The sequence below is a fragment of the Salmo salar genome, chromosome ssa06, assembly GCF_905237065.1.
Source record: "Salmo salar chromosome ssa06, Ssal_v3.1, whole genome shotgun sequence".
In the NCBI taxonomy this organism is placed as follows: domain Eukaryota; kingdom Metazoa; phylum Chordata; class Actinopteri; order Salmoniformes; family Salmonidae; genus Salmo; species Salmo salar.
In genome coordinates this window covers 38,913,769-38,941,212 of record NC_059447.1, presented here as the reverse complement: position 1 = coordinate 38,941,212, position 27,444 = coordinate 38,913,769, and the positions used below count along the sequence as shown (strand labels likewise).

Sequence of the window (27,444 nt, the reverse complement as noted above, 5' to 3'; positions counted from 1 at the left end):
TTTTTCATTTGAATTGAAAAGTCACATCTTTCTCCCTTTCTTTGAGAAAAGCATTTCTGACAGGTTAAAGTGGCCCTTAGTAAAACACACTTCGCTACTGTGGCCTATTTATTGCCTTACCTCCTTACGCCATTTGCACACACTGTATATAGACTTTTTCTATTATGTTATTGACTGTATGTTTGTTTATTCCATGTGTAACTCTGTGTTGTTGTTTGTGTCGCACTGATTTGCTTTATCTTGGCCAGGTCGCAGTTGTAAATGAGAACTTGTTCTCAACTGGCCTACCTGGTTAAATAAAGGTGAAATAAAAAATAAAATAAAAAAAACAACAGAACACCCTCATATTAATGTGTATTTCTTTCACATTCCCAACATACAAAATGAAATAACCAAAAATCATATATATATATGTAAAAATAAAAAAAATTAAGTAGTTGATAAATAACCTACAGTAGATATATTCATATTAATGATTAACCAATAGAAAATACAATTGGAGCAATGGAGTTGATAAAACACTATATTATATGGCATATTTATTGCATACTGCACTCATTTGGCTGTCAAATATAATGTCAGCTTTAATGTCTTCTTTAAAAATATATTACAAAAATAGATGTAATATTATAACTTGATATGAAAGTTATGTAACCTGGTCTACATTATAATGCTTCTATTGCAATGTTAGAATCTACATTTGCACTGCAATGAACAAGAGACCAAACAGGAAAAGCAGAGGAGCTGGATATGTGCCTCTGCTCTGGCCTAAAAGATAAGGAGAGAGAGAACAGAAAAACAAGGTTAAGATCTGCATGTCTTCTGTCATTACTGTTACTGTCTGTTCCCAAACACATTCCTATACATTATAAGTAAAATTATGTTTACGGTACATTACAGATAACTAATTTCCCTCCTTGCAACCAAATTATTTGTACACGTTCTAATGGAATCACATTTTAAAATGGATTTAGCACTGGCGAAGCATGCTAACCATTAATGCAGCGTTTGACACCTTACCGGAAGTTGTATTGGTGATGGTGGTGGCAGTATTTATTATCATGGGGGTGGTGTTTGAATCCACCCTTCCTCCGGTCAGACCGATACCCAGCTTGTCAAGCTCAGACTGTAACTGCTTTGAGACCCAGTTCTGCACTACAGTGTTATTCTCAAAGGTTTTCAGGTCATTTAGGTTGGAGCCGAGGAGTCCAGACACTTCACTCACACTAAGAGCCTATTTAGAGGCAGAGAATTACAGAAAAAAATGATAGATGACAATGAATATGAGTCACTGCCATCACAGGTCATTGATGAATGGTATGGTTACGGGATGAGCACATACCTGGACGACAGCTGAATCCAAACCAATAAAAGTGTTGATGTCCATGCTAATATTGACCCTAGACAGACTCCGTATGTAGGTGATATTGGCACCTCCTAAAAAAAGGGCAACAAACTTGGTGAGAATGAGGACTGGGGTGGCACAAGTGTTCTCTAATGTCACAACCCGAGTGAACTAAATCTTTTAAATCACATTTATTACAGGATGTCCATAGTTTTTCTGTATGTATGCAGAAAATGGAACCCTTACCCAGGTATGTCTGAATGAGCTGGTAGGATGTTAGTTGATCTGCAGTGGCGCGGGTTTGGACGAAGTTGATAGGAAAGGCGATCTCAGCTACTGCAAAGAAGGCCTTCTTATGCGCTGAGGAACAGCTAGTGATTTCCAGAGCATCTGCATCTCTGTTGTGTTCAGAAGGCACAAGAAAAACACTAACTATGAACACGCAAACAAAAAAAGCAGATGAAAATGTTCCAACATGATTTAAGGAGCGTTTAGGCCTGGATACTCTGTTGAAGTCAACCACTGCAAGAGCACAACAAAGATACATGTGAAGTGGAGTGACTTGCATGACTCGACCACAAGGTAACTCTCTCACACAGCAAGATCTGTAGATGATCTTACCGGAGACTGTCATTTCTGATGCCTTGCAACACACTGAGGTCCAGTGCGCACAGATTAGGCCCTCCAATTGAATTCAGTTCAGAGGCACCAAGCGAATTGCCAGCACTTAAGAACTTGGTGACAATAACTTTGGCCTGAAATGGAAAAAGGAAGATGAAAGATACATTTACATGCACACCTTTTAGAAGCAAAATGTTTATCATGTTGTTTTTTTTAAACACCATTTTAAGACATTGTTGATGTAAAGTTAAATATCCCTACTTTGGCGGAGTCCCATTCTCCATTGCCATTGTCCATCAGTGCTGCTAGTGTGTCCACTGTAGTGATGTTCCACTTGTTAATCTGCTCCATGGAAGCCACGCGAGACACCGACCCAAGCACCTGAACCTGCTGGTCTGAGAGACCTTTGGGGTACGCCTAGTGGACAAGACCACACCATAAAGAGCTGTTACTGAATGACCACCTCTTGGCAACCTGTGAGTTTGAAATCCGTTGTGATTTCCTGTTTTGTGTCAGTAAAGTTTTATACCTGGTGTAGCTTCTCCAAAATGACCTTTTGCATGTCATCATCATCTACCTTCTCAGTCAGGCTGGCCAGATTGTCCATTACTACTTGGGCGCTCAGACAGTGGTTGAACGTGGTGGTCTCATACCCAAAGGGGAACGCGTCATTGCTTATGGTCACTTGAGTAATGTTGCCAAGGGAGTCTGGACATGCATTTACTAAATAGACAAGTATTGAAAAGAAATGTGATCATTCATGTCATAAAGGAGCCTCCACTATTAAAACCACAGAATTGACCAGATATTATTTAAACCTACCAGTGCTTCGTTTGGATCTCAAAGACATGGTGCATTCTTTGAACAGCTTCTTCAGTTTCCTCTTCATTGTCTTGTTTGCACGTAGTCTTTTCATGAATTTCTTCAGGAACGTGCTTTTATTCCTCTGTTTCAGTCAAAAGAGAACACATTAAGAATAAGAAACGCATATTAGGTAAATGAGAGCTTTTCCAATTTTGATGGGTAACAATCTCAAATGATGTCACTCAAATTATGTCATTTAAAAGATAGGGGAGCTTCCTGCCATCCAGGGCCTATATACTAGGCGGTGTCAGACGAAGGCCCCAAAAATTGTCAAAGACTCCAGTCACCCAAGTTATAGACTGTTCTCTCTGCTACCGCACGGCAAGCGGTACCGGAGAGCCAAGTCTAGGTCCAAAAGGCTCCTTACCAGCTTCTACCCCCAAGCCATAAGTCTGCTGAACAATTAATCAAATGGCCACCCGGACTACACTGCTGCTACTCTCTGTTTATTATCTATGCATAGTCACTTTACCCCTACCTACAGTGGGGGGGAAAGTATTTGATCCCCTGCTGATTTTGTACGTTTGCCCACTTACAAAGAAATGATCAGTCTATAATTTTAATAGTAGGTTTATTTGAACAGTGAGAGACAGAATAACAACAAAAAAATCCAGAAAAACGCATGTAAAAAATGTTATAAAATGATTTGCATTTTAATGAGGGAAATAAGTATTTGACCACTCTGCAAAACATGACTTAGTACTTGGTGGCAAAACCCTTGTTGGCAGTCACAGAGGTCAGACGTTTCTTGTAGTTGGCCACCTGGTTTGCACACATCTCAGGAGGGATTTTGTCCCACTCCTCTTTGCAGATCTTCTCCAAGTCATTAAGGTTTCGAGGCTGACATTTGGCAACTCAAACCTTCAGCTCCCTCCACAGATTTTCTATGGGATTAAGGTCTAGAGACTGGCTAGGCCACTCCAGGACCTTAATGTGCTCCTTCTTGAGCCACTCCTTTGTTGCCTTGGCTATGTGTTTGGGGTCATTGTCATGCGACCCATTTTCAATGCCCTGGCTGAGGGAAGGAGGTTTTCACCCAAGATTTGACGGTACATGGCCCCGTCCATCGTCCCTTTGATGCGGTGAAGTTGTCCTGTCCCCTTAGCAGAAAAACACCCCCAAAGCATAATGTTTCCACCTCCATGTTTGACGGTGGAGATGGTGTTCTTGGGGTCATAGGCAACATTCCTCCTCCTCCAAACACGGCGAGTTGAGTTGATGTCAAAGAGCTCCATTTTGGTCTCATCTGACCACAACACTTTCACCAGTTGTCCTCTGAGTCATTCAGATATTCATTGGCAGACTTCAGACAGGCCTGTATATGTATTCTTGAGCAGGGGGACCTTGCGGGCGCTGCAGGATTTCAGTCCTTCACGGCGTAGTGTGTTACCAATTGTTTTCTTGGTGACTATGGTCCCAGCTGCCTTGAGATCATTGACAAGATCCTCCCGTGTAGTTCTTGGCTGATTCCTCACCGTTCTCATGATCATTGCAACTCCACGAGGTGAGATCTTGCATGGAGCCCCAGGCCGAGGGAGATTGACAGTTCTTTTGTGTTTCTTCCATTTGCGAATAATCGCACCAACTGTTGTCACCTTCTCACCAAGCTGCTTGGCGATGGTCTTGTAGCCCATTCCAGCCTTGTGTAGGTCTACAATCTTGTCCCTGACATCCTTGGAGAGCTCTTTGGTCTTGGCCATGGTCGAGAGTTTGGAATCTGATTGATTGCTTCTGTGGACAGGTGTCTTTTTTACAGGTAACAAGCTGCGGTTAGGAGCACTCCCTTTGAGAGTGTGCTCCTAATCTCAGCTCGTTTCCTGTATAAAAGACACCTGGGAGCCAGAAATCTTTTTGATTGAGAGGGGGTCAAATACTTATTTCCCTCATTAAAATGCAAATGAATTTATAACATTTTTGACATGCGTTTTTCTGGATATTCTTGTTGTTATTCTGTCTCTCACTGTTCAAATAAACCTACCATTAAAATTATAGACTGATCCTTTCCTTGTCAGTGGGCAAACGTACAAAATCAGCAGGGGATCAAATACTTCCCCCCCCTACTGTACATGTAAAAATTACCTCGACTAATCTGTACCCCCGCACATTGACTCGGTACTGGTACCCCATGTATATTCATTATTGTTATTTTGTGTTACATACATTTTTTTAATTTCTTTAGTTATTTAGTAAACATTTTCTTAACTCTATTTTCTTAAAACTGCATTATTGGTTAAGGGCTTGTAAGTAAGCATTTCACGGTAAGGTACCTATTGTATTCTAGGGAGTTTTTCCTAGCCACCGTGCTTCTACACATGTTGTATTCTAGGGAGTTTTTCCTAGCCACCGTGCTTCTACACCTGTTGTATTCTAGGGAGTTTTTCCTAGCCACCGTGCTTCTACACCTGCATTGCTTGCTGTTTGGGGTTTTAGGCTGGGTTTCAGGTACAGCACTTTGTGACATCAGCTGATGTAAGAAGGGCTTTATAAATAAATGTGATTGATTTTATATTCTGCGCTTGTGACACATACAATTTGATTTGATTTGAATACAACACATTGTCAAAGTGCTACGCAATTGTCATGTATAGTATACCGTGCTGATGTGTTTCCAGAAGTTCTCTGTTAAGTACAGTGGAAGAATGTCAAGCTGCTCTAGAGTTTTTTCAGTCCATGTGCTTGGGTTTCTGAAAAGATAAGAATAAAGACAGACTGATTAAGAAAAAATCAATAGACAAAAATGCATTGATTTTTCCTTTTTTTGTGTATCTACACGAATACAAATCAGCACAGCGCCGATATCAGCAATGTGACATACCCATATGTGGTGTTGCCACTGCAGATAACAGTCTCCATAGCTGTAATCTGCTGATCTGAGAAGTCATTGCAGTTCTTTAGTTTCTCCAGGATGTAAGAGTCAGAGCTCTGAATGTAGTTCTCATCCAGAGTACATGCCATGTTGCCCAGGACCTCAACATTATCTCGACTGAGCTGTGTCCCTTTGATGTTCTGGAATAAATCAAATGTCGTCATAATCACTGCTTTTAAACATTCAGTCAGAAACTTGTGTCTTTCGTCTTGAATACATAACTCACCAGGCACTTTTTGGCATTGTTCAGTAGATCAACCTTTCTTCCATCCAATGTGCTGGACAGGACAGAGAAGTCTGCTCTTCCTGTTTCAATGAAGTAGGATCTGCAGTTGGTCTGTTGTATGTTGGTGTAGCTGGAGAAAGATACAAACAGTTTAGATTGTCTTTATGGTTCATTTATATGGCATTTTCATTTGGTTATGTCAGCGTAATAAACTAACAGTAAATAGTTAATCTAACATTAGTTACCGTCATTTACAATGTATTTTACAATGTCAGTGACAGGACCAACTTACCTGTAATACAGCAACATATCTGATGGATAGTTGTCAAAATCTTGAGGACTTTCACCTTTGATGTTGTTCCACATGCAAGTTAGCTGTAAAAAAAAAATGTTACTTTCTCATATGTCTGTAAAATAAGCTCCTTGAAAACAGAGAAACATATTCAATCACAACTTGTTACTAGGTTTCCAGAAAATATAGTCATTCTTGTGCTGAGAGAATACATGCTTGGATTCATGTAGCCATGAAAAATAAATAGAAACAGTTATAATTCATACAGGCACATTAACAATGTAATCTGGAGGTCTGGCTACCGGTTTTGATTGAGTAGGGCCCTTTAGTTTATGTAGAAAAAGTTGTATTTTTAATATTCACCTGTGTCTCCTTGAGAACCACCTTTCTTCGACCGGCCCTACGTCTGCAAGCTCCGATGAGACGTTGAATTTTTGTTTTGGTGAAAGTCTGGACACGAGAGCAAGTGAATCCTTGAAGCACATACTCAGAAAGGCTACAAAGAAATCAATGCAGTACATTCATTAGAGTTAATACATGAACTATAAATGTCATCATAACCACTTTTTGTTCAAGTACATAATAAAAATGTATCCCCATGTGAAAATGATACATGTATGATTTCTGCTCAACTATTGGTCAGGACCAACATTCTCTAAACACTGTTACACTTACTCATCAGGGTTATTCAATCCATTTACTACTGTATCAAAGAACAGCACAGCCTATAAATGAAACAGAGAGAAACAGAGGTGCAGAAACATTTATAGACGTATAATACACATGTTCACCACTGTATAATCGTATAAATGTTGAAGGTCTACACAGCTTTAGAATACTACAAACCCCTCAATACCTGCTGAGGTTTCCATTTTTTCTTGTTGATGTTCAGAGCAGTGAGTGTTTGATTTCCAGTAGTTGGGAAATTCAGTAGATTCCTGGGAATTTCGGTTGCCATTTCATCTGGGACATTGACTATCAGCTCTGTTGGTTTCATGTTGATTGCGATGATCTGAATAAGTAATACAAAAACGTGTCAACATTTCAAAATGAATACTGTTATTATGATCGATTACCCTTGATTTTTTTCATGACACATTTAAATGAGGCGTGTAGAAATATTGGGAGGGAAATTCATAACGCCTACTTTCACATCAGTTAGTCTAGCTACTGTTAGCTAGCCAAGTACAAACCTTATTAACATAGATCTGTTGCACAATTGTTGGAGCAGTCAGCATGTTGGTAACAAATGTTGGGTTGGCGGATGTTGTTAGAACCTGCTGCGCGGGTATTGCGGTGAGTGTTTGGGTAGGAAGACCTCCCACTAAAGAGCCCAGGTTTATTAGACTGTTGCTATTGCTTATCTGAAGAAAGAGAACATTAAATGATGAAATATCCTCTACATTGGAAGTAGAGAGGATGGAATGGTTAAAAGCATGAATCATGGTTGTGAATGATGCTCACAACCAATAGGCCACCAGCAATAAACCTATTAAGAAGTGAATAACCTGGAAGTTTTGGGTGATGAGAATTTGTATGATGGACAAGGACTGTCCAAAGTTCCATCCAGAAACACTGCTCAGAGTACTCAGGGATTGTAAAATCACACTGGGTGGGGCTTTAGTGATCTGTCCAGTGGTCAGACTTGTGACCTGCGGGCCCAAGGCCGTGATTGATCCCAGACTGACAATTTGGATATTCGATGCCAGTGCGGAAGAAATCTGGAAGGAAATGACATCAGCGAAGATTAGGTAACAGTATCATTTAACCAATCAATGGATTGTGATCACATGGAAATAATGGCTCATACTGTAACATTTCATTTCCATGTGTTCAAAACACAGGTCTAAGGTTAAGATGTAAAAAAAATGGAGATAAATCCTGATGGTGCTCACCTCAGAGTCCACGTTAGTACAGGATTGCTTCAGGTTGCCCAGGACAACCACACTCTCTGATTCATTGAGTTTAGAGTAAGCTGAGGCTGGGACAAAACATTGTAAGTGTGGTGGAAGCCTAAAGATAGGGGAATAAAACAAAAATATGAAATAAAACACTTAGTAACACTATCTTGGATTAGAATGCCATGCCCAATTTCCCCATAGTGTCATTCAGTCAATGTAGAATGTTGTCTGTTATCATTCCCTTGACATAAATGCAAGAAATAAAGTAAGTTAGTAACATAAAACCAATGATTTTAGTGGCTACTGTTCAAAACTCACGTTTGTGCGAGGAAGTTGGAGTTCTGCAGGAAGATAAGCTCAGTAAAGCGTTTAGTCAGATTTTGAGGAGCTCCAGCGAAATTGAACAACTCAATGTTGACAGGGTTCACGGCAAATAGTTGTAGCTGTAAAAAACAAACAATAAGATAAACCTTTGGTTATATATTTTTGGTAATATATGATGCCCCTTCATCAAAACAGGCAGGTGCATGGGCTTACCGTTGACTCTGAGCCAAACGTGTTGAAGTCTTCAATGGTCACAAAGGTGATGAACACACCAATGTAGTTAAGGAACCAGGCGGTGGAGTTGAGATTTGGGTCAGTGGGACTATAACACTTGGGTGCTGCTGAACCTACAAGTCAGAAATCAATAAATATGTGTTTAATGTATTTGATGTGAGAAATAATTTATGCTGCCATTGTATGCCGCTTTAATAAAAGGCATACATCCTTGGAGAATATCTGTCATGAAGCATAATTTATGCATATTCTTTGGTAACAGACCTTATGTTGAAAAATATCCATTCATACAATGTGTAAAGTGCAATAATAAATATATGTATAATGTAAACTGGAGTAATCAGTAGTCAGTACTAAAACACTCACTTCCTGTGTTGAGGTAGGTCTTTATGGTGTTGTACGCATCATCTTGAGTTATGGCTGAGCCATTGAAAGTGAGATTGAATCCCAGTAGAGACACACTGTGAAAACCACAGCAGACAGTCATCAAACTTTTCTTCCTTTTATTGACGTTAAATGATGTAGATATTTCTGTGTAATAGCATCAGCAAATGTAAGGTGTTTCCAGTGTGGTAGCTTACAGTCTCCTGAAGGGTAAGCAGGAGGCGTTGAGTGTGTCAGAGGACTGGAGCAGGTCTCTGTTGAGGAACTTCAAGTAGTTACTCAGTCTGTTGTCAAACCAGCGGTCAACCTCAGCCTTGTCATCAGTGGCCAGAGCCAAAGGCCAGACGCAGGGCAGGACTGGACGCTTCACATCATCCGGAAGATTCTCCTATAGACAGATAATGATCAAAGTCAAAGGACTGAGAGAACGCACCATTTAAGAGGTTTTTCTTTCAGTAAATCCTAAGAAAGGGATACTCAGTGAGTGCTTGAAAATGGTGACCACAATCAGCAATCCTTACGGTTTCCAAGAACTCAGGAGTTTTTTTGTAGTTTCGGAAGATTGTGCAGAGCTTAGTCTTGTTGTCCACCACCTCTGGCTTCCTGAGGAAGGTGCCGAGCTCTGAGGGATGCATGGTGTTGAGCAGCTGGAAACACAGATAGCATAGGATACACAGTGACTCTAGGCCAGAACACACTTTCCAAAGGTTGAAGTGTAGCTGAAACAAGTTCAATGTACTGTACCTCAGATTCCCGGTGTGGTGGGATAAGGGAGAGGAAGTTGGTCAACTTTGGGAATGTAAAGTTGAGGAAGGATTGTCTCAGGAACATGAAGAAGCTGTTGTTCCTATAGCAACGTAGTGGAGTTGATTCTGCAAACAATGAGATACTGTAAATTAACTCATTCCTCATTTGGTCCAGCACTAAGCCCAAAACTGCAGCCCTCAGACCATGGTATATAAAACCCATTATTCTATATTATCATGCATTTAAAATTATAGAGAAGGATCATGAAAAGTAAAGTGAGATACTACTACTGTTACTGGTAACCCGTACTTTGTTGAGGAAAGATGTACTTGCTACGATTGTAATATGTTGTTGTATCACCCAGCTGTCTGAAAAGATTCACCCATTTTAAATGTTATATCATTTTTGTGCATCTCTTGAACTTTGTTTATTGATTCCTGGGATCATTTCATGTTTTCGTGTGCATCTGAGCTATTGCCGTTCAAGCAGGCAAACATGATGAGTTTTGCATGATATGATGACATAAAAAAAGTACATAATTTTCTTTAGAAAAATAGTGAAGTCAAGTACAGTTACCCCAAAAAACGACATAAGTAGTACTTTCAAGTATTTTTACTTAAGTACTTTACACCATTGGAGATGATGACTAGGTGAATACCTCTGAGAGACATCATTATTTGATGCTGGACAGCAGCCTGTGTGCCATTGGACAGCGATGGTAGGATAGAGTTCAGCAACGCCACTCTGTAGGTGACAGAAACCAGAAAGAGCACCCATTGATATGCATTGTCAAGCACAACTAAGAGCAGTAATGTACTGTACACGACGGTCAGTTGCAAACATGCATCACATTATTGGGAATTATTAGTGTTTCTATAATACACTGTGTTGATCTTACGTTTTTTGGCTGATGTTGCAGTCTCTGTGTCTGACGATGTTGAAGAGGGGGGCCACATGCTCCTCTGTCAGGTTGGGTAAAAGTGGGCGGAGTCTCTGGCCCAGCCATACCAGCACCTCAGGGTCTTTGATGGAGGGATCTGATAGGTTGGCATTGTCAAACACCTGCTGGAGGAGCACCTGACGCACATCCACCGGAAGGTGAAGACCCTGAAGACAGAAGCAAATGAAGGGATTGCACTAAGCAAAGGTATATAGGGAATAAGACAGTGGTATAAGAATTGACCATCACTCATCCATACCTCAACAGCTGGAGAAACGATGTCAAAGAACTCGCCCAGATCTCTGGGAAGCACATGAATCAGTATCATGTGGACATCTCCAGGGTTTCTGAGCTGACCAGGGGTGGAGGCCACCTCCCCCAGCTGCCTGGGGCTCAGCATAGGCAGGACATCCACCTACACAGTGAAATAAGAACATGGATTCAAACTGGTTACAAATGACTCTTAGATGAATCAGTAAGTTCAAAAGGTCAAGATCATGAACCAACCACTGAGAAGTTTCCATGCAGTCGTTTGAGTTCTTCTAGGGGTGCAAAACCAACAAACAGCCCAAAGTACTTTTTAAGCCAGTCAGTGCTGTTGTTTGAGTTGTTGACACAGTTGGGGTCTGAAACAATAAAAAATATTTTCAAAGGTTGGAGAAAAATAGCAGTCTTTCTATCCTAACTGATTACAATTCCTTTGTCTTCGCCATGCTTAGTAAAATTACATTTTCAGGTATCATTGACGTTACCGAATTATTTAAATGTACCTTCAGTGTCATTGCGCTTCAAGAAGGGCTCAATAAAATCAGTGTAGATCAGAAGCTGTCTTTGTCTGTCCATAGCTGAGTTAGCTGGGTTAGGGTTAGCTGGTTGACGACCTAGAGCTTCCACTCTGCGAAGGCAAAGACACCACATTGAAGTACTAGATCAAGAGAGGGCAAATAGTCAACCACACTGAAATAAAATGTATGTTTTCACATACAAAATCTGGTAGGTCCCACAAGTGAAGTTCTTGGTGCTAAGACAGGACAGGAACTCTCTGGAGGCTTGCAGGAGGAAGGGTCGGAGATTCGTCAGGAACCACTTGCGGGTGTGGTTTGGGCTTCTCAGGTCGTGCTGACTAAACTGGTCAACTACTACCTCCCCAAATACATCTAGCACCAGAGAGATGGATGGGCTGCTTGGCTGGTAAGACTGAACATAAAGACAACACAAAGACAACTCACAAGATGTTCTCTTGGATAAAGACTTTTACCCACAATCTTCTGACATTATATATTTTTTTTAAAGAGTACAAATTCAAGAAACTCTTAAAGAATATGTTTCAAAAGAAGCTGTTCAAAAGTGTTATCATATCTTTGTACTCCCTGACAAAGGCCATGCAGCCGAAACACATCAGAGTTTTTAAACTTTGTTTCCATTGAACATGGATACAAATAAAGGCATTTTAATTAAGTATATGAAGAGTGCCATGGTCCTCCTTTCTTTTTGAGTTTTTTTTTACCATGTTTGAAAACCTGTGAAGAGCCTCATCAAGAATTGCAGAATATTTGGTGAAGAACAACTTCCACATTTTTTTGGGATAGGTCATGTTGCCTGACAGTTTGCATTGCAGGATCTCAGAGAGTTGCTCTGGTTTTAGCTGGGTACGCTGAGAGGCCACAAAGAAACACATACATTAGGACATTCATTTTTGGAAATCAATTCAATCACCACCTCAAAAATGTAATCAATCAAATCAAGCATGTTGCATGTTGCATGTAGAATGTTGACACACAACGTAGACTAGTGTCAAACCTGAGGTAGGCAAGCATAATGTTGGATGGTAAAGTTGCAGAGCATATGGGTCATATTCGTGCCAGCAATGCAGTTTTCCAGATTAGTTCTGTGAGAAGGGAAACAAGACATGCATGAATAAACTGTGTCTTTAAATTTGTTACGGCTATTCTATAGGGTAAGCGGTAGCACTCACGTATTCACTCCAGCACAGATGTGGCTCTCTGCAATAGGAGATTAATATGAATTACTATCAACGTTCTGAGTTGTAAGTTAATAATCAAACAAAATCTGATATGGTGTTCAAAACACTGCCTCACCATTGACCGGGGGGGTCATAGAGCACTGGTGGAAAGAACAGGAATAATGTCAATCTCATAGAATTCAATTATGTATATTTCATTTGGACCATAGTACATTTATTGTTGAAGAATACAAATTATTTCATTGAAACATAATGATAATATAATGAGATCGTTGACATTTCTCACCCCAGACTTAAAGGGAACGACGTTGCAACCTGATGTAAGACAAAACCAACAATAGATGTCAGGACATGGAAAAATACTACATTGAGTCACAGCTCACAATCACATAATCATATCTAAATTCTGACTCACCCGGAGGAGCAGCATCCATTACGGAGTCCTGTGTGTCTCGGATGACTGGTCCCAAATCAGATGGGGCAGATGTAGCAGCCCTGTCCAGCCTGTTGAATCTTTGATGAGCAATAAAAACAGATGATATTAACTCTGCTAACATGCAAACGTGGACATTGTGGGTGTTATTTTTGTCACAAACATTCCTGATACTTACATGCTTGTGAAAGACTCACACTCAAGGTTAGCCTGTGAGAAAACAAAAATCAGAAGGAGTTTAGTAAAACTTAAATATGCCCAAACAAATATATCATTTAAAGTGTGCTTAAAGTAGCGACAGTACCCCTCTTATTAGCATCTGCAGGTCATGGAGGAAGTCTCTGAGTCTGGTGTCGTTGTGGAGGTGGTCAAAGACTCTGTTGATGATGTCATCTCTCTGTGGAGGTGGAGTGTGGGGCATCAGCACCAGTTCTGCTATCTGCTTTGGAGAGAGAGCTGGCAGGGCCTCCAGCTGATAGAGAGAGGAGACACACATGTCATTGTAATACTGATGAATATTGTGCTACAAAGACCTAATCACGTAGCATGTTCCTGATCCCTTAAAGACGTCCAGTTCTAGAAATATTCTGATTTGGCAGAATGTCATGTAAATGCTTACTGCAGAAAAGTTTCTGTGCAAATCAAAGAAGTGCTGTAGCGGTGCGAAAATTGAAAAACTCCCAAAATATCTCTTAATTGAATCCAAACTCCCATTTGAAGGACATCCCATCATATCTGAAAGAAAAGTATGCAATGTATCGTATTAGCTGAGTCCAATGCATTATTTGAAAAAAGACATACAAAATCAGTCCTAAATTAAACAAATTGCCATATCAAAATAAAAACCTGAATATCTGTGTTGTGAGAGGAATGGGTGAATGAAGCGTGTGTAGACCAGTTTCTGTCTCATCTCATCCATTGATGAGATGTGATCACTCAGCCCCATGACACTGTAAGTAATGAGAAAATCAGGATTTCAGAATACACACTTTTGGTATTATCAATAGGATATGTAACATTCCTATTGAAGAAAATTATGAAACATGTATGTCTATGAACTGAAAAATGTATTTGTAGTTGTCTTTGTGTTGTACATACAGGGCTTGGTAGGCTTGACAGCTGAAGTCTCTAGTGCTGAGGCAGGATAGGTACTCCTCTGACACTGAAGGTAGGAGGGGCCGCAGTCTGATCAGGAACCAGAAGCGGATGAAGTTCTCATCACCAAGGTTCTCAGCACTGAAGCCATCTGTCGATAGCTGGCCAAACAAGTCTGTGCGGTTGGGCCAACTCAAACTGCCATTCTAAAAGGGAAGGATTTCACAATGAGTCAAATGTCACAGTAACATGACATTTGTCTTGACTTTAATTGAATCTCTGATGATTGAAAATAAAGTATTCTTACCATCATTGTTTGTGGTCCTGTCAGTGTCTTGGATAGCTCTGTGACCAATAGTTTCAGATTTTCTCCAGTGAGGCTCAGGTTAGAATGGGGCACACATCTCAGGACCACAGCCAGGTTTTCTGCTGCATGGGATACCTGTGACAGAAGAAGACATGTCATCATGAAGTCAATACAATTTAAAAGGATTTTGGAATTGGAAGTCCCCAGTGCAAGAACATTTTAAAGTTAAAGTTAGACTCAGCAAAATGATGTTGCTACGAGCAGTACTGCAGATGATGAGTGAGATGCAAGACTTCGCTCCCACACAGTCTCACACAGTGTCTTTGCATGTACATGGATTTGCTTCACGCTGTTAGAGCCCCGTAGGTACGGGACCAAAACATGTGGGGAGTTGAGCTTTGCGCTTCAACACCCTTAGTTGTTGTGCAAATTGACCTACTACACTCTTAGAAAAAAGGGTTCCAAAAGGGTTATTTGGCTCTCCCCATATGATAGCTCTTTTTGGTTCCAGGTAGAAGTATTTTGTGTTCTGTGGAAAGGGTTCCACAATGAACCCAAAAGGCTTCTACCTGGAACCAAAAGCTTTCTACCTGGAATCAAAAAAAGTTCTTCAAAGGGTTCTCCTATGGGGACAGCAGAATAACCCTATTAGGTTCTAGATAGCACCTTTTTTTGAAGAGTCTATGCTGTTTAATTTGTGCACCTACGTCATATCGCTGAGACTACCTTTAAGATAATAAGCAACAATGAAAGAACAAAAACCCATAATCATAGCATTAGGAAAAATGATGCTTATCATCTAGGAGTGGCCTACTTGACGTCAGTGTATTCGGTTGAAATGTTTTTGTCGGAACAGTCTAGATTGTTGAAATACTTTGGCTATGCACCACAAAGCCTTCTCTAGATAGTGATCCCATATTGAATAAGAGATCATGAGGACTTAACCAAGGTGAACATAGTGGCAAATAAAACTCACCGAGCACATATCATCATTGTTGCCAATGTGACAGACATCCATGGGACCAACCATTGAATACATGGAAGAGTTAGAACCCATTGGAGGATTTAATGAGCTGAAAAATAATATAGAGGCATAACATTTAGTGCAAAATATTACAAATGATCATATTCAAATGATCGCAATCAACTAGACCAGTGGTTCCCAAATGTTTTATAGTCCCGTACCCCTTCAAACATTCAACCTCCAGCTGCGTACCCCCTCTAGCACCAGGGTCAGTGCACTCTCAAATGTTGTTTTTTGCCATCATTGTAAGCCTGCCACACACAAACTATACGATACATTTATTAAACATAAGAATGAGTGTGAGTTTTTGTCACAACCCGGCTCATGGGAAGTGACAAAGAGCTCTTAACTCACTCAGGTGCTTCGCTATTTCACATTTGACATTGTCCGTAAGCTTGAGTTCATTTGCACAATAAAAATCATACAATGATGGAAAGACATGTGTGTTGTCCTTGTTAATGCAGACAGAAAAGAGCTCCAACTTCTTAATCATAGCTTCAATTCTGTCCCACACATTGAATATAGTTGCGGAGAGTCCCTGTAATCCCAGATTCAGATCATTCAGCCGAGAAAAAACATCACCCAGATAGGCCAGTCGTGTGAAAAACTTGTCATCATGCAAGCGGTCAGACAAGTGAAAATTATGGTCAGTAAAGAAAACTTTAAGCTCGTCTCTCAATTCAAAAAAACGTGTCAATACTTTGCCCCTTGATAACCAGCGCACTTCTATATGTTGTAAAAGTGTTACATGGTCGCTGCCCATATCATTGCATAGTGCAGAAAATACACGAGCGTTCACGGGCCTTGCTTTAACAAAGTTAACCATTTTCACTGTAGTGTCCAAAACGTCTTTCAAGCTGTCAGGCGTTCCCTTGGCAGCAAGAGCCTCTCGGTGGATGCTGCAGTGTACCCAAGTAGCGTAGGGAGCAACTGCTTGCACGTGCGTTACCACTCCCCTATGTCTCCCTGTCATGGCTTTTGCGCCATCAGTACAGATACCAGCATGAACATCAGCTAAGTTTGGCTACATACGGACCGTTAATGGAATGAGAGTGTAACAGTTAATGTGATTGGATGTTAATTATTTGACTAGGCTACCTGTATTTAACATTGTGTTGTTATTTTGCTGAACACTAGATGGCTTCATTTTATTTTCGGCAGTGAAACGAGGAAACTCAGACGAGAGAAAAAAATTCACCCAAATGTATAGCCCCGTTGGAAAAAAAAACATTTTTTTTTTAAAGGTGAATCACATTTTTATTTGGCGTACCCCTGACGGCATTGTGCGTACCCCTGGGGGTATGTGTACCCCAGTTTGGGAATACCTGAACTAGACAAAGTCTACAAAGTCCACAAGGCTAATAACGTAAAATATTTATTCAACTCACAAGACTTGGTTGAAGACAGCAGTAAGGTTGTGTGGGATCTGAGTCTGGTTGTTGAGCTGGAAGCGGTTCAGGGCAGGGAGGACCACATGCTGAAACCAGTCCTTAAGGCTGGTGATGTTGAAGTTGCTGAGAGAGGGAGTCTGGCTAGGGATGGTCTCATTTGTCAGTGTGAAGTTGGGTGAGATGTGTCCAGCCAGCTCTCCCAGGATCCAGTTCACTACTGCCTGGGCCAGAACATGCTGTCTCTCAGAGCTCACATTCCTCTGTGGGGAGACAGTACATAGTACATAGTTTCAGATTGGAAAAGGAAAAGGAAAGGAAATCATTTGTTCATACTTGTGAGATTGTAAAAGACAACACATACCGCTTGAATGCTGCCCACCAAAGTCGTGATGAAACTACCCAAGGGCCTCAGGAATGACAGGAAGTCGTTTAGAGTCTGCAACCACAGATTTGTAATCATTAGTTGGCTCATACTGTACATGGAGTTGATGACAGCAAAATAAATAGCCATGTTTGACATTAACATTTAGCAGACGCTCTTATTCAGAACAATTAGGGTTAAGTGCCTTGCTCAAAGGCCGCTAGGCTACCTGCCACCCCAGAAAAGAGACCGATAAACACACGCACAGAGACTCACTAACACACACATTATTTTTTTGTTGTATTGTTTCTATATCCTCGTATTTGAAATATGTGTGACTGTCCTTGTCTATCAGTGTTTTGTTACTTGTCATGTTTTGTGTTTTTTTTTTGTGGACCCCAGGGAGGGTAGCTGATGCTTCTGCAAAAGCTAATGGGGATCCAAGTTTAAAAAAAAATAACTTTAAAAAAACACATAACCCACTCTATCAAGTTCATGTGGTCCTGTGGCATTGCCAGCAGTCATGTTGGACATCATTGTTGCATTGTACATTGACTGATTCAGGTAAGCATTGTTTATTAGAGGCCCAAGCAGACTCTGGAAGACCAGGCTGATGGTGCCAATGTCCAGGTCTCCATTTCTGGGGTGAAGAACCAACTCAGCCTTCTGTTCCGGGCTCAGCAGTGCCAGGACTGATAGCTGTGGGAGAGAGAACATTGGTCTTGATTGGTCATGAACTTCCTGTACCATCCTATAACATCTTAATGACATCTTGTATCTTCCCGACATTACAGTCCCTGCTTTATTAAGAGCCCCCATAACGTTAAACACTTACACCACTGAAATGAATATTCAGTGCAAAGAAGTCTTCATAGTCAACCAACGTAGAGAAGGATCCGAAGTTCCGCATCAGCCACTGCTCACTGCTGTTCCCATGGACGAGGCATCCTTTTTCAGAACACAAACAGAACTCTCAATCACATCCTACAGATTACCACATTCATCAAAATGTCAGCAATTCCAATATATTCAGTGACAATATCTATTCATAATTAAATAAATAGCTTACCTGCTGTATCATTTCTCTCTAGAAACCTGCGCATGAAGGACGTGTAGACTATCCGTTGGCGTTGAGGGTCCATACTCAGGATATTCATATCCAATTCATTCACACTAAAAATGATCAAAACAACAACAAATCAACATCCTCCATAACGGTGGTTAGTATCGGAAACACACCAAAGGATCACTGGGAAAATGGGAAACTCACAGAGCCTGGTAGGTCTGGCAGGTGAGGTCGCTGGTGCTGAGACAGGCGAGGAGGCTTTCGGTGACAGAGGCCAGGCGTGGCCTGAGCTTGAGCTGGAACCACACTCTGGTGAAGTTGACGTCGTGGAACCTGGGCTTTGAAGCATTGAAGCTGAGCCCGTTGATCAGCTCCAGGATGGGCTGCAGATCCCTGCTCAAACTCTGTATGGGAAATAACAGTGATGTCAGCATAAAGCACAAAGTCCACTTCATGCTTTCATTACACATTCAAGGTATTTTGTCAATTTCCCCATGAAACTGTTGATCAAATGTGTCTCTCTTGTTGTACTATACCGTGGAGTCTGAGTAGAATTGAAAGGCCACGTCCATAACTTCTTTGAGCCTGTCAATGTGCTCCTGGGTGTTGTTAATCCTCCTCAGCCCAGCACAGCTTAGGAAGCTGTCAAATGTAGCATTTGAAAACTAAAAAATATATAGATACAGAGATGCAAATATTAATCTCTTGTTTAGCAATTTTCAGTGAGGTATTTGGGGATTTATATTGAAGTGTAACATTTAGGGGGGAAACTCACGGGAGCACACGAACCCTCAGTCCTGTTACACATTCCACCGGTGGAGTTTCCATGGGTGCTATTGATTACATAGATAGCAAGTTAAATCAATCTCTTAGCCCCCTGTCTAATCAGTGTTACATGACCACAGTGGCAATGAAACAAGAATCATTCCCAATTTTATTTAACTTACCTATTTCCCCCATCGCACAATGTAATACACTTGAGTAAAAAAAAAAGACATTGTGATATTAGCATAGCTTGAAACATATTGACCTTATCACATGGATTGAATCAAAATGTCACAATCAAACTGGTTTTCGATGACTAAGTACACCACAATAAGCACATTCTTGACAACTGACCCCATCATTCATCAATTGAGAGGCTCTTAGCAAAACCTGTTTTATTTTTAGGAACAAGAGCTAGTGTATTTTTCCATTACCAACTGTTTAAGATCTTGAAAATCCTGTTATTGTGTCTAGAAAATAATGTATGTTACCTGGGCTGACCCAACGGTGAAGAAACCTAAAATAAACAGAACATTCAAATGAAAGCATGAAACAGTAGGCAACATGGCTCTGTTTTAAGTGTAACATTGAGTGCTAGCCTTTGATTCTGATGTTAAGCGTGTCAGAAAAAGTCTTGTATGCATGTTTTAGATCAATTAAGAACAAAGTTAACAATGGGAGAGAAGGACGTTTACCCACCTGATCCCAGGACAGCTAAGGTGAGGGCAAGACAATACCCATGATGCCTCATTTTGGCACCACAAGTCATTGGTTCATCCAAGAACTACCTTTATGTAAAAAGACAGTCATGATAATGTCACAACAGATTCACACCTAATTCACCGTGTTTCTTCCCATACTATACCACAACCAATGATAGAGGCGCAGAGAGATTCAAAAAGCCGTAATAAAACGGACACCTTACAGAGATTAAATACATGTTAAATTGTTGTACTGTTGCTGAATATTGACATAGATCTTACATGAGAATCTCTTGATTTGTGCAAGTCATTGAAAAGAAGCTTTGCTAGCTATTTCTATTCTCATTGTCTTTTTGTCCTTTTTCACCCACTTAGCGATAGTATGGTCACCTGTTGTGATAACAGTACAATGCCACCCATGCAGCCTCTAAAACAGTAATCTGTTTTCAAGGGCATCTTGTGTGTGTTCAAAAACAAATAAGTAACCAAAGCTTTGTCTAAAAGTTATTTAATAATTCAAAGACAATTTCCTGAGACCGAAAATGATTTGAAGTATTCCTATATAAAGATGACAGTAATAAGAGTTCACTGTAACGACAGGGTAACTCCATCTCCATCTCCAGGCATGTATTCTCATTAATCATATCCAGGGGAAAAGCCTTTGACTATCAGTTACAGCTAATATGAAACATTATTATAGGTATGGAAAATATGTCAAAATAAATTACATACAATCATTTGGCAATACTAATCTCTTTCAAGAATAAATCCTTATGTTCATCCATCTATTCATCATTTGCAAAGTGAAAACTGAATCCTTTAAGTTTTTAATAAACATTTTATCTTATTCACAATAGTAAAAGGACAATGAAGGGCTCACCTGACCTAACTGGCTGACGATGTGAGGTACCACTGAGCGAGAATGGATAAGTGGTGACATATGAGACACCCACAGGGAACATTTCTCAAAAAGGGTGGGGAAGGGTGTGAACAACAAGCAACATAAAACACAGATTAAGATGAGATTTCACTTGGATTTAAGGACAACCAAAGTTGACAAACAAGCTATACCAATATAAAGTTATATAAATCTGGATAAATAAACTGACAAAAGGATTCAAAAAGTAATTCTTCCAGTACATGTTTTTGCATACATGTACACTGAGTGTACAAAACATTAGGAACACCTGCTTTTTTCATGACATAGACTGACCAGGTGAATCCAGGTGAAAGCTATGATCCCTTATTGATGTCACTTGTTAAATCCACTTCAATCAGTGTAGATGAAGGGGAAGAGACATGTTAAGGAAGTAGTTTTAAGTCTTGAGACAATTGAGACATGGATTGTGTATGTGTGCCATTCAGAGGGTGAATGGGCAAGACAAAATATTTAAGTGTCTTTGAATGGGGTATGGTAGTAGGTGCCAGGCACCGGTTTGAGTGTGTCAAGAACTGCAACACTGCTGGGTTTTTCATAATCAACAGTTTCCGGTGTGTATCAAGAATTGTCCACCACCGAAAGGACATCAAGCTAACTTGACACAACTGTAGGAAGCATTGTCAAAATGGGCCAGCATCCCTGTGGAATGCTTTCAACACTTTGTAGAGTCCATGCCCCGACAAATTGAGGCTGTTTTGAGTGCAAAAGGGGGTGCAACTTAATATTAAGAAGATGTTCCTAATATTTTGTACACTCAGTGAATACAGTATAATACAATAAAATGATAATGAATTTGTAATATGTAAATAAAATGTAAATATTGATCCAACAACACAGCATCTCTTTTCTCTCTAGGCTAGGGTATATTTATACGAAACAAATACAAGGCCAAAAATAAAGACATGTGTACACTCTATAAAGCCTAGTTTTTATTTAATTGTATGACTGGCCCTTTATGACACTGCCGAAGGCACTCTGTGCCAAAACAGTGGTTCAGTTATGTAATAGACAGAACATCTAGGAATATTATAGATTGTGTTACTTTCTTAACATTTTTCTAAGTTGATGATCTGTTATTGTGTACCTCATTAACATTTGTTGAGTGTTCGTCTTCAGCTTCTACATAATAAATACAGAGCCAACATCACTTTGAATTGACACTGCTTTACTGCTCATTATTGACATGTCATTTTCCCGCTAATCTTCTTTGCCTTCTTTTGCCGAAGGTGGTTTAGTGGGTTAACTTGGGCGGTTTCAAGGGGCATTCTGTAACAAATATTGTCACAGGCGTCATAATGAGTAGACCAAGGTGCAGCGTGGAATATGTTCATCTTGTAGTTTTAAAGAAGAATGAACACTTACAAATTAAACCAAAAAATGACAGCAGACAGTTCCGTCAGGTACTTTACAACTAAACGGAAAATAACTACCCACAAAACACAAAGGAAAAACAGGCTGCCTAAGTATGGCTTCCAATCAGAGACAACGATAGACACCTGCCTCTGATTGGAAACCATACCCGGCCAAAACATAGAAAACAAAACATAGAATGCCCACCCACCTATCACACCCTGGCCTAGCTAAACAGAGAAAACACAGCTCTCCTAGGTCAGAGCGTGACAAATATACTGGGAACTTATAAGTAAATAGAAAACTATGTCAATCCAAGGTAATGTGTAGGTAATGTGTACAGTACACTAAGTTCCAGTAGGTACTTGAAATGAAAACAATGTGATTGTGAATGACAATTATAGGAATAAACTTGAACAAACTGGATCAAGAAACACAATCAAACAATGCTTTATCCTTGGTGAGAGAAAACAATGCATTGCAAGACCCTATTTGTAAGAGGGTTGTTAAGTAAGTGATTACAGATTATCAAGTTCTTGTACTTTATAAAACTATGAACAATACCATGCAGGTTGTGAACGTCACACAAGAATGTGACACTAAAACTCAAGTTACAGTACCAGAGAACATGATTTAGGACCCATGGAGCTTGAATAGGACATATGCACTAAGACCCTTATTGGGATGAACGATTACACTATTTTACAGTAATATGTTTATCGCAAAACGATTTAGACTAGATAGTCATTAATGTCACCACTTTGGTTACACAATATCGTGCCTCAAACATCTTCCAATGTTCTAACTGTTGGAATTTCAAGTTATGCGCAACACATCAGTCTAGGGACCTAGACATTAGTAAAAGTGTATTCTGTCAAGGTGGCAGTTCCAAAAGCTAGAAGGATATTCATTAAAAAGGTTGACATAGATTTAAATGGTTGACAACATTCACAAAATACAATAGGCTACTGCTGTATGTTTGTTGGTTGAGAAGGATTACGTCCTTAGACAAAAGTGGGTTAGGTTAGGTAAGGTGTCTCTGATGAAGCTATCAGAAAATGTGCATCTAGGAGGAGAGGTCATGCTACTTGGTGTAGGTCTAGGACATTGTGATAATCTCATAACAATCTTCATGAGAAATGCAAGACTGTCTCACTGATAGTCAAGGTTATGCGTAAAACATTTTTGTTGTTGTTATGCATTACAGTCTCCTTAGAAATGATTATTAAACACAAAAAAAACATTTACTTATTGTAATGAGACTGGTGAACGTGATGATTAAGTAAAAATCTGAATTAACCACTACCATGCAAGTTTGTTTAAAAAAACAACACATTTTCAATCATTTCTAGGTTGAGTAGTTCATTGGGAAATGTATATAATTGAAATGCATTGAAAGCCCAGGCTGTAAGCCACTGAACATGTGACAACTGGGTAAGAAGGGTGGATACTTTCTATGACACTGTAACTATCATTGAGTATGTGCAGTCTCCATAACAAAATGTGCAATGGTAAAACACCTCATGCTGAAACATAGTTACATACAAAATAGACATTGGGCTGGCTGGTTTCCATTTATCATGTGAAAGTATGTGGTCTGAGAAGAGTGTTGTAAAATAAACACTTGAGCATTCAATTTGGTATATAATAGTGCCTTTCAAACTAGTCAAGCCAGATGTAGCTACAGTAGTCGATCATATCATCAAATCAAATCTTCATTCTTTTTGGTTAAGAAAAGGAAACAAGGGTGTGTCCTGTCAGGTAACGAGATGGAAAGAATGTTTCATGAGGTCACTTCCTGACCCGACCGTGTCCTTAAACAACATTCTTCTTTAGGGTGGAAACCAGTGACAAACAAAAACCTGTTATAAAAGACGTTGCATCTAATGTTAAACTTTTAAATATTTTATGTCTAGACGTTACCCATTAAAGGCCACTGCTCTACTGTCTCATATTAACTTGAACAAGCGTATCTTTGTGGTGAAAGTCTTACAATAAACTTTTTGAAATACTGATTAGATCACCTTTCAGTGTGCATGATCTCTATAGGACATGGCATAAGAAATGCCCCTAGCCAATGGCATCCCACTTAGACCATTTTTAAACTAAGAATTACAAAACATCATAAATGTAAACAATTATCGTTTTTATTCCTTTACATTTCAAGCAGTGAAGCTCAATCAACATACTTTAAGTAGTAACCATAAATGAATAACACGAACAGAAGTACATTTCCTTTGTAAAAAAAAAAATATTGGTTTACCTGAGGAAAATCAACATGCTCAAAATTGTTGTAGCTTTTTCCTCATAACACATTAAAAAAAACCTGGTACAGAGTCTCTCACTTAGACAACATACGAGGTTTGTAACGTGGCATATTGGATGGTACTCTTTGGCCTGTAAAAAGAGGGAGACTATTGATAATGGATTATGGTACACACTAGTTAGGCAACCATTGACTGTCGAATACGTGCTGCTAACACTGCTGCCTGTAGTGGTTTGGGGCCATTTTTTAACTACACTGAACAAAAATATAAGCGCAACATGTAAAGTGTTGGTCATATGTTTCATGGGCTGAAATAAAAGATCTCCGAAATTTTCCATACACACAAAAAGCGTATTTCTCTCAAATTTTGTGCACGTATTTGTTTACATCCCTGTTAGTAAGCATTTCTCTCTTGACAAGATAATCAATCCACCTGACAGGTGTGGCACATCAAGAAGCTGTTTAAACAGCATGAACATTACACAAGTGCACCTTGTGCTGGGGACATTAAAAACCCACTGTAAAATGTGCAGTTTTGTTACACAATACAATGCCACACGTCTCACGTTTTGAGGGAGGATGGAATTGGCATGCTGACTGCAGAAATGTCCACCAGAGCTGTTGCCAGAGAATTGTATGTTCATTTCTCTACCATAAGACGCCTCCAACATTGTTTTAGAGAATTTTGCAGTACATCCAACCGGCCTCAGAACCGCAGACGACGTGTATGGTGTCGTGTTGGCGAGCGGTTTGCGGATGTCAATGTTGTGAACAGAGTGCCCCATGGTGACGGTGGGGTTATGGTACGGGCAGGCATACGCTACAGACAACAAACAAAATTGCATTCTATTGATGGCAATTTGAATGCACAGAGATACTGTGCCGAGATCTTGAGGCCCATAGTCATGCCTTTAAGACATCCAACAGATGCATATCTGTATTCCCCAGTCATGTGAAATCTATGAATTTATTTCAATTTCAATTTCAATTTATTTCAACCTGTAACTCAGTAAAATATTTGAAATTGTTGCATGTTGCGTTGATATATTTTTTCAGTATCATTTATTCACTACTGTATAGCTAATATAACAAAACATCATTGACCATGTTTCAGAGATTCTACATTACAATGTTTGGTAGTTTGAAAGAGCCATTAAACCAGGGTGTACGATGTCGCAAATATACTGACAAGAGAGGGCTGTTTGCGCAATCAGATTTAACCATTATTACAAAAATGTGTAAGACTACTGGACTGCATTTGTTGACCACTTAGGTGATTTTTTATATTAATAAGGTCTGAGGAGATACAACCAAGGATGAATAATAACCCATTGAGAGGCCAGCAAAATGTCACTAAAATTACAGAGTATACCAAAGGGTGATGATCTTTACTGGAAACTTGGAGCCACCTGGGTTAAAGGGTCAGGTCTTTCTCTAGCCATGTCGATGTCAATAAAAATTACTTTATATTCATAGACTGGAAACGGAAGTATTATTATAACAACTGTAACCATTGTAATATTATCATTATACGCATCATAATTGTATGTCGAGTACAATGTTTGAATTGACGGTTCTCTGACTACTCCAAGAGATGGTTGCAATATGATATATATTTTAATGCCAGACAACACTGATATGTTCTTATGAGCTGGTTGCTTAATTGACATTTAGTTCAATATCTGCTCAGTTGATGACCTTATTAGTGGCAAAGGTATAACCAGTTAATATCACTACAATGCCAGTCCCAAACAACCTATTTCAGTTATTTGCTTTTAAAGTGTTTGTACATTTTTTGCAGATTTGAAAAAAATAAATTTTTAGGCTTTGGACTTTGTATGCTTTTCAGTGTTTGTATACTTATTAAATACTTTAAATTAATAAAACAATGTATATGAATGTTGCAGTTACTAGTTCTTACCTGTATATAAATACATTAAGGCCTTTGCATTTCTGAAAAATTATACCCATGGCAGTTGATATTGCAATGAACAAGAAATGTAAAAGTATGACATTGTGGCCCTCTCCTGTAGGAACATCATAGTGCATCTAAACCAGGGATGGGCCCTCGGATCAAATGTATTTTTAATTTTTGATTCAGTGGATGTCTCAGTTACTGTTGCAAGCTAGAATAGTAGAATACACAAAGTACAATTTTAAAATTTGGTTGAGTATTAGCAGTTTTTCTCTTGTTATGTCAGTCACTGATAGTCACTCACATAGCCCATTTCAGCGAAACATCTTTGGATTGGTAAATTAGTCTAGCGGCCAGCTACAGTATCTAAACTTAGTAATCATGGTCGATTTACCGTCCGGGAGGCCCCCATTGATTTTGTTAGTCAGTCTTACTCAGATATCATTTTAAAAACATTTATCTCTGTCCACCCTATGGCAAATGTGTAGAATTACAGAACATTACAGCAAGTTTTCCTCTTTGCCCCAGGGCAAAATCTGTATAATTATATAAAATGTGTTATATAATTGCAAGATCTTCTCTCTGAAACATGACAAAATGTGTAGAATTACAGCAAACTTGCTTTAAAACAGCAACACTTTCTCTATACCCCATCGCAAAATGTGTAGAATTGTACTAAATAAACTCTAAAGCAAAATGACATATCCGCTGTCAAGAGGGAGGCTGCTAATGTGGTGATGGGGGGACTCATGAGCAACTGCGGCCCCTCATGAGTTCAGATTTTTTGTGGCCCCCATCAGTTGCCCATCCCTGATCTAAACGATGTGATTATACTAATTCCCTTTGCATGTGACAGAGGCTTCATGATAGCATGACACTGGATTGCAGTAATGCTCAATGTCTGGCCTGATGCTGAATAGAAACATGTTCTGAATCATTTGTGAGACTATTCCACACCATACCACAGCGCCCACCCTTCTTTTAAAATAATCAACAGAAATCCCCCAACTATAAATGATGATTGTAAATAGCAAAACTTACATGAGTAAGTTGCTTACTACTTTAAGTTATATAGTGATCTATTTCTGCTGAGGGAATCTTC

The 27,444-nt window shown here is 39.6% G+C and overlaps 1 protein-coding gene across 4 annotated transcripts; it reads right to left on the bottom strand.

The window, feature by feature from the left end:
* Positions 1-337: 337 nt before the first annotated feature.
* mslna (mesothelin a) lies at positions 338-20,858 on the bottom strand. Of its 4 annotated transcripts, none has more exons than XM_045720534.1 (55): positions 20,752-20,858; positions 19,870-19,958; positions 19,662-19,687; positions 19,353-19,381; positions 19,181-19,238; positions 18,942-19,070; positions 18,610-18,809; positions 18,409-18,512; positions 18,175-18,287; positions 17,823-18,038; positions 17,340-17,414; positions 16,976-17,238; positions 15,540-15,636; positions 14,564-14,698; positions 14,260-14,462; positions 14,008-14,111; positions 13,781-13,896; positions 13,466-13,633; positions 13,340-13,371; positions 13,144-13,241; positions 13,015-13,043; positions 12,844-12,868; positions 12,720-12,747; positions 12,545-12,632; positions 12,252-12,398; positions 11,730-11,941; positions 11,515-11,639; positions 11,252-11,370; positions 11,004-11,159; positions 10,703-10,911; positions 10,463-10,548; positions 9,802-9,929; positions 9,579-9,704; positions 9,255-9,445; positions 9,040-9,134; positions 8,653-8,786; positions 8,434-8,558; positions 8,110-8,227; positions 7,723-7,935; positions 7,408-7,578; positions 7,071-7,226; positions 6,890-6,939; positions 6,578-6,710; positions 6,215-6,297; positions 5,923-6,052; positions 5,646-5,836; positions 5,424-5,514; positions 2,789-2,912; positions 2,496-2,689; positions 2,228-2,383; positions 1,967-2,100; positions 1,592-1,743; positions 1,343-1,437; positions 1,021-1,234; positions 338-768 (listed from the first exon to the last, which is right to left on the bottom strand). In XM_045720534.1, the coding sequence occupies exons 2-55, from the start codon at positions 19,937-19,939 to the stop codon at positions 695-697; spliced, it is 6,738 nt and encodes a 2,245-aa protein (XP_045576490.1). In that variant the 5' UTR covers positions 19,940-19,958; positions 20,752-20,858; the 3' UTR covers positions 338-694. The 4 variants fall into 4 exon arrangements, with proteins under 4 accessions (XP_045576490.1, XP_045576491.1, XP_014059706.2 ...); XM_045720535.1 differs by having other exon boundaries at positions 20,757-20,841; XM_014204231.2 differs by having other exon boundaries at positions 19,870-19,954; positions 20,752-20,840.
* Between the last annotated feature and the right edge of the window lie 6,586 nt (positions 20,859-27,444).

Bases quoted from the DNA above. Each gene is read 5' to 3' on its own strand.
- mslna (XM_014204231.2), bottom strand. From the start codon at position 20,811: ATGTCACCACTTATCCATTCTCGCTCAGTGGTACCTCACATCGTCAGC. The intron at 19,239-19,352 runs GTAAGTTAAATA...TGTAATCAATAG, and splicing joins TTGTGCGATGGGGGAAATAG to CACCCATGGAAACTCCACCG. The intron at 14,463-14,563 runs GTAAGAATACTT...CTTCCCTTTTAG, and splicing joins CAGGACCACAAACAATGATG to AATGGCAGTTTGAGTTGGCC.